The sequence below is a fragment of the Amphibalanus amphitrite genome, unplaced genomic scaffold, assembly GCF_019059575.1.
Source record: "Amphibalanus amphitrite isolate SeventyFive unplaced genomic scaffold, NRLGWU_Aamphi_draft 000383F_arrow, whole genome shotgun sequence".
Lineage (NCBI taxonomy): Eukaryota > Metazoa > Arthropoda > Thecostraca > Balanomorpha > Balanidae > Amphibalanus > Amphibalanus amphitrite.
Genome location: NW_024881877.1, coordinates 77,303 through 91,818, shown reverse-complemented (window position 1 = coordinate 91,818; position 14,516 = coordinate 77,303). Strand labels below are relative to the sequence as shown.

The following is a 14,516-nucleotide window of genomic DNA, read 5'->3' as shown; positions in this document are numbered from 1 at the left end:
AGGGTCTGGTGACAGGTCGACTGTCTGTCGATGAGAATGTTGTATGTTTGTCACGTGGTGACACCCGATCAGACGCTCCATGGGGAGCCATCGGTCTCAGTGCTCTCTCCAGTCGGCTCCGAACAGGCCACATCACTCACCGGTGACCGGGGCAGCGGGCTGACTGATCGCTGACACAGGTAGACATATGTCACACAGCTGATGTCAACGGGTGTCAACATCCCATTGATCACGGGAGGAATAATGCATGTTGATCATGGCGGCATGACTGTTGAATGACAGCTCAAGCTGTCACGGAAGGGTAGATTTTGTTTGGCAGAATAATGCATGTGTTTGCAATTTAATTTTTATTATGAAGCCGACGATCATGCATAAAGACATGAACTCAGAAGACGCCCAGCGTTCCCTTATTCCAGCACGGCAAAAGGCTCATGTGCGAGACAAATTAGCACCAATCTGACACGCTCAAAGGGACATTTAGCTACGCAGGCAGGCGCCATCCTGTCGCAGTGGGAGCCATTTGTCATCGGCGTTTGTTCGAGGTACCCTGCGAACTAACAGCGCTGGACCGAGACAAAAGACGGCACCGAGCGGGTCGGCACTCCCGGCGCCCCGCCGACCGTTTGGTCTGCTCGCGCCCGGCGCCGCGCCGGCTGCCCGGCCGGCGGCTCACCCCTTTACCCCTTTTTATTGGCGCCGCCAATATTTGCCGCCGGCCTCCGGTGACGAATTAATGAGCCGCTGCGCCAGATTAGGGGAGCGCACCGCGCCACGGAACCCCGCCGAGTCGTCTTTATTAAAACCGCGTATTGATTTATGGCGCCTATATTGCAGTCGGTAAACGCTGCTCCTAGTCGGCTTTGTATGCATGCATCCCCCATTGTGTTACGTTTATTTTCTGCGATGATTGGCCCTTGTTTGATGTACGTTTGCCGAACTGCTCAGCGAGCAGTAATTGCGTCGATTTAAGATGACAAAAGGATCCGGGTCGTTGCAACTGAAATCGCACAAGGCTCTATTCAGGAGGAAAACCGTTCATATTTTTGTCTTTATGCTTCATGTTCTTGCATTTAGAAACATTTATAAGAAACAACACCAAAATATAGATTTATCAACCACGTGATTTAAAGTACCCAATTGCCGCAATCGATTTGGCCGCCTACAAATGTTGAGCATGAAATGAAAATAGCCCCAAAGCTGCAGCACATAAACAATAAATACCTAGGTATTGGTGCTGTTAGGTCACATAGGCACAAGAAAGTTGTTCGTCGACTAGTCACCAAGGTCCTCCGCCCTCTATCACAGTCATTCTGTCACAGAGGGTCATTCAGTCTGTCTATTGTTCCGTATAGCTGTCGTCACAGCGGACAGCCAACCGGCGCTGTCCCTAGCTTCGCGTGCGCGTGCCCGCAGCGGCCGGCCCTCTGAGCTGCCGTCAGCGCCGTGGGTGGTTCCCTCAGCTGCCGTGTAGCGGTGTGGGCGGTGTGAACTGGCCGACGGGCGGTCATTACAGACAGGTGGTGACGGTCCATCCGGCTGCGCGGCCTTCCGCGGCGGCCACCAAGCGTGCCGCGACGGAACTCAGACAACCGCGCTGGGGCGGACACGGCATAGACAATTTGGACACGGCTGACAACGGACAGGGCTGACAGCAGACAGCAAACACCGACAGTCTGAGGACAATCCAGTCAGGTGGACACAAGACATGTCTGAGGAGACACGGGAGACAGCGTGACATATGCAGACAGTGGGCACGTGGTAGATAGCGTAATATAAGACAGTCTGAGGGAAACGTAGCATCGGGGACGGCGGGCAGCGAACCCCAACAGTCCACTCTGCTTCAGTCTGTCGTGCTGTCAGTGTGCCAAACAGTGCATTGGTGTCAGCAGAGTACCTCCGCCCGCGGCCCAGACAACGGGCCGCCCAGGTTTAGAAGACAGTCGCACACTGGGCCAGCGGCCCGGAAAAGCGCTAGAAATTATTTATGATTGAATTGTTGATCTCAGTGACAAGCAAACATGCTTAAAAAAAGAAGTGCGGCTGCTTAAAGGTAGTGTGCCACCTTTGAAAAATTTCCCATTTTATTTTTCCTAGGATAAGAAGCTTCTATTTTTACCTAATATCGCAAAAAAAATCAAAAATGGGCCTGGAATAGTGCCTTTTTCGCCTAAAAGTTTTTCGGTTTTTAGATATGTATAACAACTGTAGTGGGCTCACCTGCAAACAGGCGTCGGGCAACAATCGCGAATGCGGCGCACTTGTGACAATAAGCAAAGGTCATTATAGTGTTACGACCATACGACGTACGGGAATGAGTTATCAGCTGTCTAATCGTAGACAACACAATGTCGAGCCTTAACCCGGCAGTTGCTGGGGTATTTCGCCACCCACCGTTTGCTGGGGGGGGGGGGGGGGCGTTAAACGCCCCCAGCCGATAACTCGAGAACCAATAGGCGCAGCGAAACGCACTAGGCGGCAAACGAAAGAGCGCGACGAGACGCTTCAGATGAGTACTTTAAAGTTGAATTTTGAGGTCACGGGTCGGGTCAAGGTCAGGTCAAACACCTAAAATCGGGCTTTCAGTAGCATGGACTTCAGGACTTCGCAATGGGCGCCTCTCGCCATAAACTCTGTCAAAACGGTGCACAATCCATCTTATAAGGCCTACAAGAGTGTCAGCTCCATGTAGGGGTCAGTCAAGCATAGGTCAGGGTCAAGGTCAGGTCAACCGGGTAGGCACATATCCCCGAAAATCAAAACTGATATTCGCAGCCTGTGACACATGTTTTACAGGTAATTTGGGGCGTAGAACACGATGGTGACATTCATTTTATCATATGTGTACGTGTTTGGCTCAAAAAGTTCAATTTAAGAAATTCATGTATCATGGTCGTGAAGTAGTCACGAAAAATTGCCAAGATTCAGTTCAAGATTATGGAAAATGCGGAACGATAATCAATAATCGAAGATAGCCATTTGATTGATCATGGTATTGGCAGTCTAATGGCGTTTACGGCATGTCTGTATGTCTATTTTGTGATTTTATATGATTTTTTGAACAAATGCCGTTTTTGGTCGAAAACTCAGAAATCATGACGTCACTAAAACCTCGATATCTCAAAAATTTTCCGACCGATTTTTTTGAAAGTTTGTTACAATAAACTTCAATCAATTCCCTACAGGTACCCAAAATTTGGCGCGCCTGCGGCGCGCCGTTTTTATGCTATGGCCCGGCGAAAAAAGTGGGGGCGTTTAACGCCCCCCCCCCCCAGCAACTCGCGGGTTAAACTGTAAGCCCGTATTGTATTGTTTCTTTTATTTGGCTGTCGAACATTATTTATGGTTTGAAATATGATTTTATGTAAAATAATTGATATGAAAAAGCCGTCTTATAAGTTATGACCCCATTTCACCACACGCAAGTGGCAGAAATGACAATGATCAGCTGACGCATTTTTCTTGGCCGAAGTCAGAGCGCTCGGCCCGACGCACCACGCGTATTTGGAAATTCCGACCTCGACGAGCATCAGAAGCCACCTAACAGACGTGTTCGAAACCGCAGGAGATGATGATGAACGGGTTTATCGAAACTTGATTGGATGAGCATATCGGTAATAGCGATTTCAGTGTGTGCATTTATTGTTCATAGTGGTGTGAAATGTGGTTGGGGTACGACCGACAACCCGTCGGGGCGAATTTCGCACTGGGGTACTCAAAATTTGAAGAATTTAAGACGTTTCCATGAGTTTTGAAGGTATGGATAAGTTCTAAAAATCCGGTTCTCCTTATCTGGGCCATTAACTCCATACGGTCCAAGAAAGCTGGCACACTACCTTTAACCCTCGCCGGGCCTATTGTCGGAACCCCCCCCCCCCCTCGGCAGGACGATGGGGTACGACCCCTGTTGGTATGACCCCTTTTCGCCGTTTCGCCCCTAATAGAGCTAGAGCCTCGCGGAAAAAACAAGCGTGTGCGCCGTTGTAAGACGGAACGATTGATACCCGATTTTAAGGTCCCAGGTCAACTGGTAACCTCTGAGGTCAAGTCAAAAAGTCCGAGGTAGGGTTTGGTTTTTGGCAAATAATTTCGCAAAAAAATGGCCGCAGAGCAGCGATTTTGGCACCGTCGTGTTCGCCTGGCTCAGGCGCGTCGAATGATATGCTTTTTGTTCGGGTGAGGTCAACTTAAGGTGTTGACCTCGAGTCAAGGTCAGGTCAGAGCCCATCAGGCCACGAACTTATCGAAGGAGGTCGTATCGCATATCATTCGATTCGGGAGGTCTTCCCGAGTCCATTGGTGGCTTTCCCGAGTCGCTGGCTTAATTTGATTACGAGTTATTGACGAGAAACCCCTATGACCCTAGTGACGTCATAAATGACGTCACGGAAGGTCAAAAATGCACAAGTAAAGCATCGGATCTTGTAAAGAGTGCATGAAATCACGATACCGTGTGCTTGAGATAGTTTGAGATCATTCCATGCGCAAAAACAACAGTTTTCTTATTTCCCCATTTACTTTTAATGGTGAGGTCACGTGACCTCGAAGTGTAGCAGGCATTGGCAAAAACTGCGAGTATGGCATGACAGATAGATGATTAGTGGTTTGTATGGCACGGCCATTTTTAGCGGCTCGAAATAACATTTCTCAAAAAGTCTAACTAAAGAGCAATTTGTTGTTGATTGTCACTGACTTGTGTTTGGGGGTTAGTACTGACTGAATTATTGACTTTGGCCCAAAAATTTTGACAGCATTGTGTGCGTTGATCAATTCTGAGCTCAGGGACATATATTTTATTCGATTATAAGCATTGGTTTTTCATAAATTTCAGCACTTTAAAGAGCGCCGGGCCGTCAGTAGAGCGGCGAGGTGACAATTGCCCCTACATCATGTGGTTTACTGGCGCATATCTCGAAAAGTAGCAGGGAAAAGCAGCAAAGCACCTATATGAAACGAAAGATGAGTAATCAGAGGCTAATATAAGATGTTCATTTTCAGCCGCTCGAAATAACGTTTTTATAAAAGTATATTTAAAAATTTAGATATGATTTTTATTTAGGTCTTGCAGCTGCTTGCAAAAAGCTAGCTTATCTTGCAGAAAAGCGATGCAATATGTAAGAATGTTGCTGGCACAGTGAACAACAGTGCCCTGAACTAGTCTGACAGAAAATTTCGTTCAAAACGACGATTGGCCAACTAATAAATTACCACTAAAGATCATCATTAGAATCGGTAAATGTAGTGGCCACTAGAGAGTCTAAATTGTCTTGTGTTTGGTGACAACTGACGACCTGAATTTTGACCTTAGAGGAAAACTGGCATCGGAATCGTATTCTTCGATCAATTTGGGATTTAATGATACATATTTTGTTCATATTGCGGACAGTCAGTTTGGAGGAATTTCTAGCGCTTTTCAGGGCTGCCGGCCTACAGTGAGTCGGTGGGGGAGGGGCCATTACCTGCACCCCGGCCCGACCTGCCGCCGGAGTTTAGGTAAAAAAGCCGAGACACCAGACGGTGGCCGTCGGAGGTCGGCAATTACTCGGGAGGGGGAGGAGCAACCCCTTCAGCACTGCAGCGGACGGGTACAACAATGGAGTCGTCACGGAGACATGGAACGATCTCCTCCCCCTCCCCGCAGCCTGGAGCACAGCCTGGAGACGGTGACTCAAACACACACCTGAAAGTCTCGGTATCCACGACGGGCCCATCGCATCACAATGCTGTATGTAACTCAATACCGTCTCACACCTCGGCGCCTTCTCCCCGCCAGTAAATAAAGCACAGCTATCGGGTCATCATCGAATTGGAGATAAGGTCTTGCTAGGCCCTAGAGTGTTACATCGAAGACAAAACTATAATATACATAATTACACTCGCTGTACTGTTCTGCGTAAGTACGTATAGTCGACTACAGAATGATGTTCCACTTTTTACAAGCAATTATTTGCCTGGAGTGGTAGGCTGTGCCGCATCACACGGACTGAGTTCACAAATTATAGCTTAGTCCCAATGCTCACAATCGACATGCTTAATTGCGTGATAAACGGCACAATTTAGCGCTCCGGTCAACTGATAGCTTCTGAGGAGTGGAACATCATTCTGTAGTCGACTATACATAGCAGATGTCAGGGCTTGCAGAGGCTTCTGCATTGCTATCTAGTGCATGCTCTGTCATAATGTTGTGGCTATGCGCGATGTCTGACTCGACCATATCAGGTGCGTTCATACACCGCAAAATGTATAACGTCACCGCCGGTAGAGTGAGGTCATTAATTACCGACGGCGATGGACTATCACCGACAGCAGCCAGCCCGTCCGGCTCATTTTTGTACATACTTCATGCGTGAGCGACAGTCGTAACTTGGTCGTAACCGTCTAAATGTTAACGTAAAATGCAGACCCATCGGCGTGGCGGTGGCGTGTTGTTGAGAATAGGACGGCACAGACGGACGAACCCACAGTAAGGTTAGGACTTAGGATATAATACCAAATGCCGACGGCATCGCTCAGCACTCGGCAGAGATCTTTCACCTGTGCTTCAAGTTGAGTTTAGCAGTGAAGCTGAGTCGCTGACGTTGGAAAGCTCTGAGCTTATCGTAAGTCTGTCTGAATCTCAGCATATGTATTTGCATCGCTTGGTGTATTTGATTTAACAGGAGTAGGTACTGAAAGCGCGCTCGATCAGGGTAGGCGTCAATCGACCTGCGACTGAGTGCGATAGTGTCCGGAGTCCAGTGTCAAGTGCCACGCCTGCTTTGTCCCTCCCTCTAGTCACGACAGGCGACAGGGGACGGGGACGGCGGCCGTCCGTGTCGACCTGACGCTGGGACAAAGAGACAGCGACGGCCGATGGCTGGCCCTGATAGACGGCCGATCACACAGCCCGCACGAACCTCGCCACCAGCCTAAATGGAAACTAATTAATGCGGTGTCCTCATTAATACTGCATTATCGGCTCCTTGTGACACGGCGGAGTGCGGACTGGAGAGTTCGCCGACCGACGGCGACTTGCAGTAGCAGCCGTCACGTTCATTTTGCAAAATGCATTTAATGCAATTAAATGTCGCCACGTCGCCAGGGCCTGTTTTGCAGGATTGGCCCGGCGCCAGTCTTCGATCTGGCATGAGATACGGGGGGACATCGATACTTTGGTCACTCGCAACAAAAAGACGGTGTTTTGATTTCTCTTGTGTGGTTTTGGTTTCTCACGTTCAGTACAGATAAAGTACGAAAAAACGACCGTGTTCGTCAATACCCATTAGCCGAGCGGACGCTCAACTTCGAGACCAGCGTTATGTTAAAGGGAGTGTAAGTGCCTCGTAGGTACTGCTGTAACCAGTCAGCATGCTGTCAATTAGGTGTCTTAAAGCAATCTTGGTAGAACAGGCGAAGCTAAAATACCTTTACTCCTATGGACTATGGAGGTATAAAGTGGGCTCCAACTTTGAACTTATGGCATTCATTTAAAACTTTATATGATCGCAGACAAAGAAACACGGTAACTGTAAAATGAATATGCAACTTTCAAATCACCTTTTCACTTATTTCGAGCAGCTGGCTTTGAGCCGGAGTGACATCCATACTGACGTCATATATCGAGCGGAGCCGGAGGTAAACGCCCGTTTCCATAGAAACGAGTTTGTTTGATCAGTTGATCGCACGCCTTTATCGCCTTGCGCACGCCCGTTGGTGCATGGGTGCATGGCACATTTGGGCTGAGTGTGCGCTGGGCTGTTAAGCTTCAAGAGCCACCTTCCGTATAGGTATTGAAACAAGAAGAGGACGCCTTTATTTTGCGCAACAGCACCGTATACGAGTTGAGGCCAAGTGAGTTCGTCGATGTGATGTGCCCCGTTGTGAAATGGCCAGAGTGTCGGACATCGCTGTCTCGGCCCAGATCATGAGGTCGTATCAACTGTAACGAGCGACGCCAAGAAGTTTCACCAATTTGCTGCATCGAAACTGCTGATCGCTGTGAATTCGTGCTATCTGCAAAGCGTCAAGTGTTAACCGAGGCGCAGACAGAACCGTCTACCTGCTGCGATCTTCTCACCGTTCAAGATGGCTGGTCCACCACCCCGCTCCATTGATGCCGGCATCTTCAACGTGGCCCGGCCGTCTTACAGCGCCTCCACGCTGCAGCTGGTGAAGCTGCTCATGGAGGAGACCAGAGTGCCCAAGCAGCAGCAGCGTCTATTTGAGCAGTCCCTGCGGTCGGGACAGCCGCTGCCAGCACCGGCCCGGCGCGGACCCAGAGGCGGTCGCCGTCCCGTCGCTGTATCCGTCTGCAAAACAGACAATGGAGGCGGCCGAAGGACCCGAGACACCATCACACGACTGGAGAACGAGCACGGCTCGCCACCGGCGTACCGGCCACGACCCGGCCGCGACCGGGACGCCGAGCGCGAGCGGCTGGCCTACGTGATGACCCACGGCCGCCAGCAGCCGGGCGAGGACATGTCGCCGTCGGAGGAGCCGGAGAGGACACCTCCTCAGGAGGACCGCTTCGAGGAGCTCTGGCAGGAGGTGGAGGAGCGACGTCAGTTCCTGGCGGAGATGCGTCAGCTGGGTCGAGGTGAACAGTACGAGCCCATCATTCGTGGCGAGGTGGCGCGACTGGTGCAGGAGATGGAGGAGCTTCAGAAACAGGAAGCCAACGGCGACGGACAGCAGGGTAGAGGGAGCGGAAATGAGTGATATTGTGTTCGGCGTGGCTCTGCTAAGGCCAGCTATGGACTGGAAACAACGAGACTCAACTCAGGAGAAAGCCAGTAGGGCAGTGGTGATGCGGTGGTGTATGAAAGCCGGAGACTGACGGATGACAGTCGGTGATAGTGTAGAAGTGGTGCATGACATGACGTGGTCACGAGAGGAGAGGAAGCTAGTGGCAAAGTTTGATGATCGTCGTTATCGTCGATGATCCCACATCGACGATGTCTTGGGCTTTGAGGTCAGGAGGAGCCATAACAGACATGGATGGCGACTGTGACGGACTTCTCGATTGCTTTGGTCTTCAGTCTGCTGAATGCTGACATAAATTACGCATGATTGCTATGCAACGTTACCGATAGCATTTGCTTCCAAAACAAGGGACTATTACCGATAATTCAGCAAATGTCTATAAAACATGAATAGTAGTGCGGCTCACCAGTTTGGAGACAGCAGGTGGCCTCCAAACCATGACGATGACTTTGGCAGTAGGTCGTTCCCGGGTCTCACTCTGGACCCAAAGCTGAGCTCTGATTGACGCGGTGTCACAAGAGAACCAGCCCCGTGTCTGGAGCTGAGTGGCCCGTCCGGTCCACGAGGTTGGACTTGGGGATAAGCCGTTCATAGGCTGATGTCATGTCTATTCGTCATTGCATTGCTGATAACAACGTGCTAATGCTTGCAAAGTGTGAGCCAGAGGGAGCATTAAAGGCCTTGAGCTTTCCTGGCTACTTAAGAGGCTGCTTATCATTTAGTGTGGTTACGTCCAGGTGTGAAGGATAGCGTCGCTATTTCCGCCTGTTGGACAGACGGCCAACTGAGTGGCCGGCTCCAGCCTCCAGGGCCTATCTGACTGTCCGTCTGTCTGCATAGTGCATATCCCGCTGATAAGGCCGGTGGATTGCCAGGCCGCCCTGAGCGGCGGCGGCGCGGCGCGTCGCTGCCGAGCTGGCGGCACTCCGCCGCCGCCGGCCCTTCCCAGCACGGGGCGTGACCGTGTAATGAGGATGATTTCGGCGCGGCGGAGCGGCCGATTACGATCTGTGGCGGCCTCGAGCGGCGCCGCTCGCCGGCTATCATCGGCAGCTGCTGCGCTGACGCCGACACTCGCCCATCAGCTCCGATCGCCGCCGCCGGCCGGCACCTGCCGGTCCGAGGGGCGGCACGGGACGCTTAGGCGCTCACCGAGACACGAGGCTGGTAGTTATATCAATCCGCGAGGAGCGGAGGAAGAACGAGACGCAGCTTAGCCCCGAGGGGACATTCAGTCACTCCGAAATCGGCGGCCATTTGCCATCTGTACGCTAATCCCACGGCAATCCCAGTTCAGTCAGCGCGCCTCCAAATCGTCCCGACTCCAGCTGGCTGCGGTAAGCGCGATGAGTGTTGCTCATATTCGACAAATCCGCAATCCGCCGCGCGCCACTGTGGCTACATCATTAGACCTTAGCCGTTTCCAGGGCTGGGAAGTTTGGCTGGACGCCAGGCGAACGGTGCTTGCCGAGCCTCAGACCGTCAGGGTGACACACCATCAACGCCTGCGGGCCACCAGAGGATCGCCTCCGGTGAGCCCGCGGCGTGCGGCGCGCGTAACAGCGAGGACAGCACTGGTGCGAGCTTATCGCAGGTGTCAACAGGAGCCGCGATAAAAGGCGCCGCCGCCGACACGGCCCACGTGCGCCGAGCGTTCCTGCGACGGTACACGAGCCCGGCAGCTGGCCTCGGCACGGTCCTTTGTGGGCAGATTGGTATAGGATGGAAAGCGTATTTGGCAACCACATACGCTATGTCGCAGTCTCAATGCTTCCGGCAAAGATGCACATTTAAATGCAGCATATCGCATAGTACATATACCTCCGCCATACGTTAGACAGGCAGGAATAACTTTGGATATTGGATTGATGACCGACCTGTGAGACTGTGATTACTCATGGTTGAAGCCTCTCGTGGTTCCCTTTTTGAGTCTAACCGTGAATATCGCATGCGGTCAGTGCCACACAGGACAGACCGCCAGGTTAGGTATAGGTGAAGACATTTGCTAACAAACTTCTCACCCAGGTAAAGTTCTGATAGTGATCTCCGATAGCGCGGTGTGCCGTATGACCCTATCGGCACCAGCAGCCAGCCCGTCTCTAAATGTCGCGCACTGACCTTGACCCGGCGACCTGGCGACTCATTACCACTATCGGGAGCCAATCAGAGGTCACCGACGACCAGCCGGACCGATGGACCATCCATCAGACGTGGCATCACGTCCCGGCTCGATCAAGGTCGAGCCTTGTTAGAACCCTCGGCACATGCCCCCGGTATGCTTATCAGGGACAACAGCAATTATATAGACATTCCTTTCATGAACTTGGATTGCACCAATTAGGTACCTACGCCAGGTGTGGCATATTTAGTCAGGACAGAATGACAAATCGGTCACATGGTAGGATTGCTTGACGACGCTCAGCTGTTGCCTAGCCATCAACGAAACTCGAGAAGAAACGGGGCGCAAATGTTATCTTGCATGCTTTCCTATTAATGTCTTCTCCGTTTATATTCCTCTCTCTTCTGACCCGACCACATACTCGCACTGGGCGGGGATTATGCCATCAGTTGTTAGCGATCCCATTCACCGCTTACACTCACTCCACGGCTGGCTCGGGCGGGTATTTCCGTTTTTGCGGTGAGCCGGCCGCGCCAGGCCCATCCCTGAGTCCTGACTGACACCTAATTGTACGCCGGACCGGTAATCGGACCACCAGTCGCCCGCGGCGGCCGCTCGGTCAGGCCTTGTCAGCACACTCCCACTCACACGCGCATACATTCCGTCCAATTGAGACACTTCGCACCGGGTGATTAGCGTTCGCTGACGGACCGGAGTCGCCCGAAGCTGTTTGGAGGATAACAAAGACCAAGGCCCCACATTGACGGCTGACGGCAGGGATACGTTCGCAGCATCCGACGCCAAATATCTACATTCTTTACGGTGAGCTCAGATGACAGCCCAGTGGCGCAGCCAGGATTTCGTTTCGGGGGGGTCATCGCTTCCAAAGCGGGCCCCCTAGTGTGCGGGCCCCCACCCATTTTTCAGAATCTCTCCATATTTCATACGCATTCTGCTGGGCGGGCCCCCTTTACCTGCACGATAACCCTGAGCGAGTTTGAATCAGAAAATTTGCATAGAACAGTAGCTCGGTAATCACCCGGTCTTCACTTTTTACGCAAATTGACCACGACAGAAATATGTTACTATGACGTATGACTTCGTATCTTTCGAGTCCGATATGAGCCCCAATTCCGCAATATGCATAGCATATTATATGCAATCGGAACTGTTGCCTGCTTCTGTCGCACAAGATTTAAAAGTAGTCCCATGTGCCTGTCCTAAGTCATCTATTGGCTGCTGTAGTAGATTGTGCTTTTATTCTTCTTCATTACGTGAATTCGCTCGTAAGAAGTTTTAACCCTCGCCGGCACAGGGGGGAGGGGTTGATGCAACCCCCTAAGGTTTTTTTCGCGAAGAACTCGCGTAAAAAAGCGGCTGATCGCGACGTAACTTCCATAGTGCGCTGAAATTCGCGCAACTTATAGAACAAGGATGGGTAACGTGCCTGTGAAGAGTCACAGCTCGATCGGGCCGGTGGTGAGCACATGGCGCGTGCTCAAAAAGTGCAAATTCGCGTCATAGACTTTACATGCATAAATCGGCTTGCAAAAATGGGCGACAATGGCTCAACTTGCCCGACACGGGTCCGGTCCCCGTGCAGTATCTCGGTAACCGTGGGTCCGATCGGCACGAGGAACACAGTATCGTGCATGAGAATCGAACGGGCTATCGAATGGTGTGCGGTGCAGGGATGGCACGCGCCACGTGCACCCGTGAGGGCACTTATGCTTGAAAAATTGACGTTTTGGACGGATTTTGGACTTAATGCTATTTTTGGGTGACTGTTAGACGGAGCGGGTTCAAACAACGCTTGTTGGCAAGAGAAATGTACCTACCGCCTCTCATGGGAAAATTGTGAAAAGCTAATTGATCAAAAACAAGGTGGAACAAATTGCTGGAGAAAATAGCATTTGCTTATGACTTACTTAATTACAGGGGTTTTGCTACATAACCTGGTATGTTTGACAATTGAAATGGGCATAGATTGGAAGAGCATTCAATTGTGACCAAGGTCCAATCATCGCTTTTGCATGACGAGCAACAATATTCTTAAGAATATAAATGTTTCAAACCTCTACATAGTAATTCATCGATGGCTTTCACTCTTCAATAACCTACGCCAACCTATGTCATGAAATACACTTGGCATGTTCTATAGTAGAACGCATGGTTATTATCAGACACGAGCACCTCGATGCGATGGATATTTTTTCCCAAAACCAAAATGCTTAGCCGTCAAAAGGCAATCGACCGTAATGGATACATAACCCACAGACACAAGACCAACCAAACGCCCACCGATCGAAAATACCCCTTATTCGCGTTGCGAAGCAAGCGGGTCACCCTAGCGGGCCCCATTCACCCGGGGGCTCGGGCCCTATCCACATGGGGGACCAAGCCCTATCCATACGGGGGCCCGGGCCACGTTCACCTGGGCTCCGGGCCATGTCCACCCGGGGCTCCGGGGCCCGCCCACCAGGGGGCCCGGGCCCCATCCAGCCGGGGGCCCGGGCCCCGTCCACCCGGGGCCTGGGGTCGGTACTCCCGGGGGCCCGGACCCATCCATCGGGGGGCCCTGGCCTCATCTACCCGGGGGGCCGTGCCCCATCCACCTAAGGGGCCCGGGCCCGTTCTCCCGGGGCCCGGGCCCCATCCACCCGGGGGCCTGTGCCCTATCCACCCAGGGGCCCGTGTCCTATCCACCCAGCGGGCCCAGGCCCGTTCTCCCGGGGCCCGGGCCCCATCCAACCGGGGGTCCGGCCCCGTCCACCCGGGGCTCAGGGCCGTTCTCCCGGGGGCCCGGGCCCCATCCAGCCGGGGGCCCGGGCCCCCTCCACCCAGGGGGCCCGGGCCCGTTCTCCCGGAGCCTCGGGCCCCATCCACCCGAGGGGCCTGGACCCGTTCTCGCGGGACCCGGGGGTCCGGGCCCCGTCCACCCGGGGCCCGTTCTCCCGGTGGCTCGGATCCATCCACCGGGGCCCCATCCGCCGGGGGGCCCGGGCCCTATCCACCCGGGGGCCCGGACCCATCTACAGGGGGCCCGGGTCCCATCCACCCAGGGGGCCGGGCCCGTTCTCCTGGGGGCCCGGGCCCTGTCCACCTGGGGCCCCAGGCCGACCCCTCACCCGAGGTGTCGCAGTGGGCATTTCTCGAAGCGGGCTCGTCCGATTAGATTAGGACCTCTCTCTCTCTCCTCTCTCCTCTCTCTCTCTCTCTCTCTCTCTCTCTCTCTCTCTCTCTCTCTCTCTCACTCTCTCTCTCTCTCTCGAGCGGGCCCCTGACAGATATTTCGGGGGGTCAGCTGACCCTCTGACCCCCCCTGGCTGCGCCACTGACTTATGGGAATTTCTCACTACATGTTATAAGATCGTTGTCAGTACCGAGAAAAGTACATGTTTAGTGTAGCTTTTACTTGAGCTACGAGTATCACCCTTTCATACAGCTGGACGACAAAGTCACCGGGCCATCGCCATTCCGGTCAGCCTTCCGGTAGCGGGGAGCTATGGAGCGGGGCAGGGGCGGGAGGGGAGGGAGCACGACACGATGAGCCGCGTGCGACCAGAGCCGAACGCAGCTCGACAGCAAATCGGTCGCGTGGAGAGAGACCGAAGGAAGGGAGGAGGGAGTGGAGTGGAGGAGAGGGAGGGAGATA

At 52.8% G+C, this 14,516-nt stretch overlaps 1 protein-coding gene across 1 annotated transcript; it reads left to right on the top strand.

Moving 5' to 3' along the window:
• The first annotated feature begins 8,061 nt into the window (after nt 1-8,061).
• Nucleotides 8,062-8,697, top strand: LOC122390114 (UPF0193 protein EVG1 homolog). The gene has a single exon (XM_043382773.1). The coding sequence runs from the start codon at nt 8,062-8,064 to the stop codon at nt 8,695-8,697; it is 636 nt and encodes a 211-aa protein (XP_043238708.1).
• Nucleotides 8,698-14,516: the final 5,819 nt, after the last annotated feature.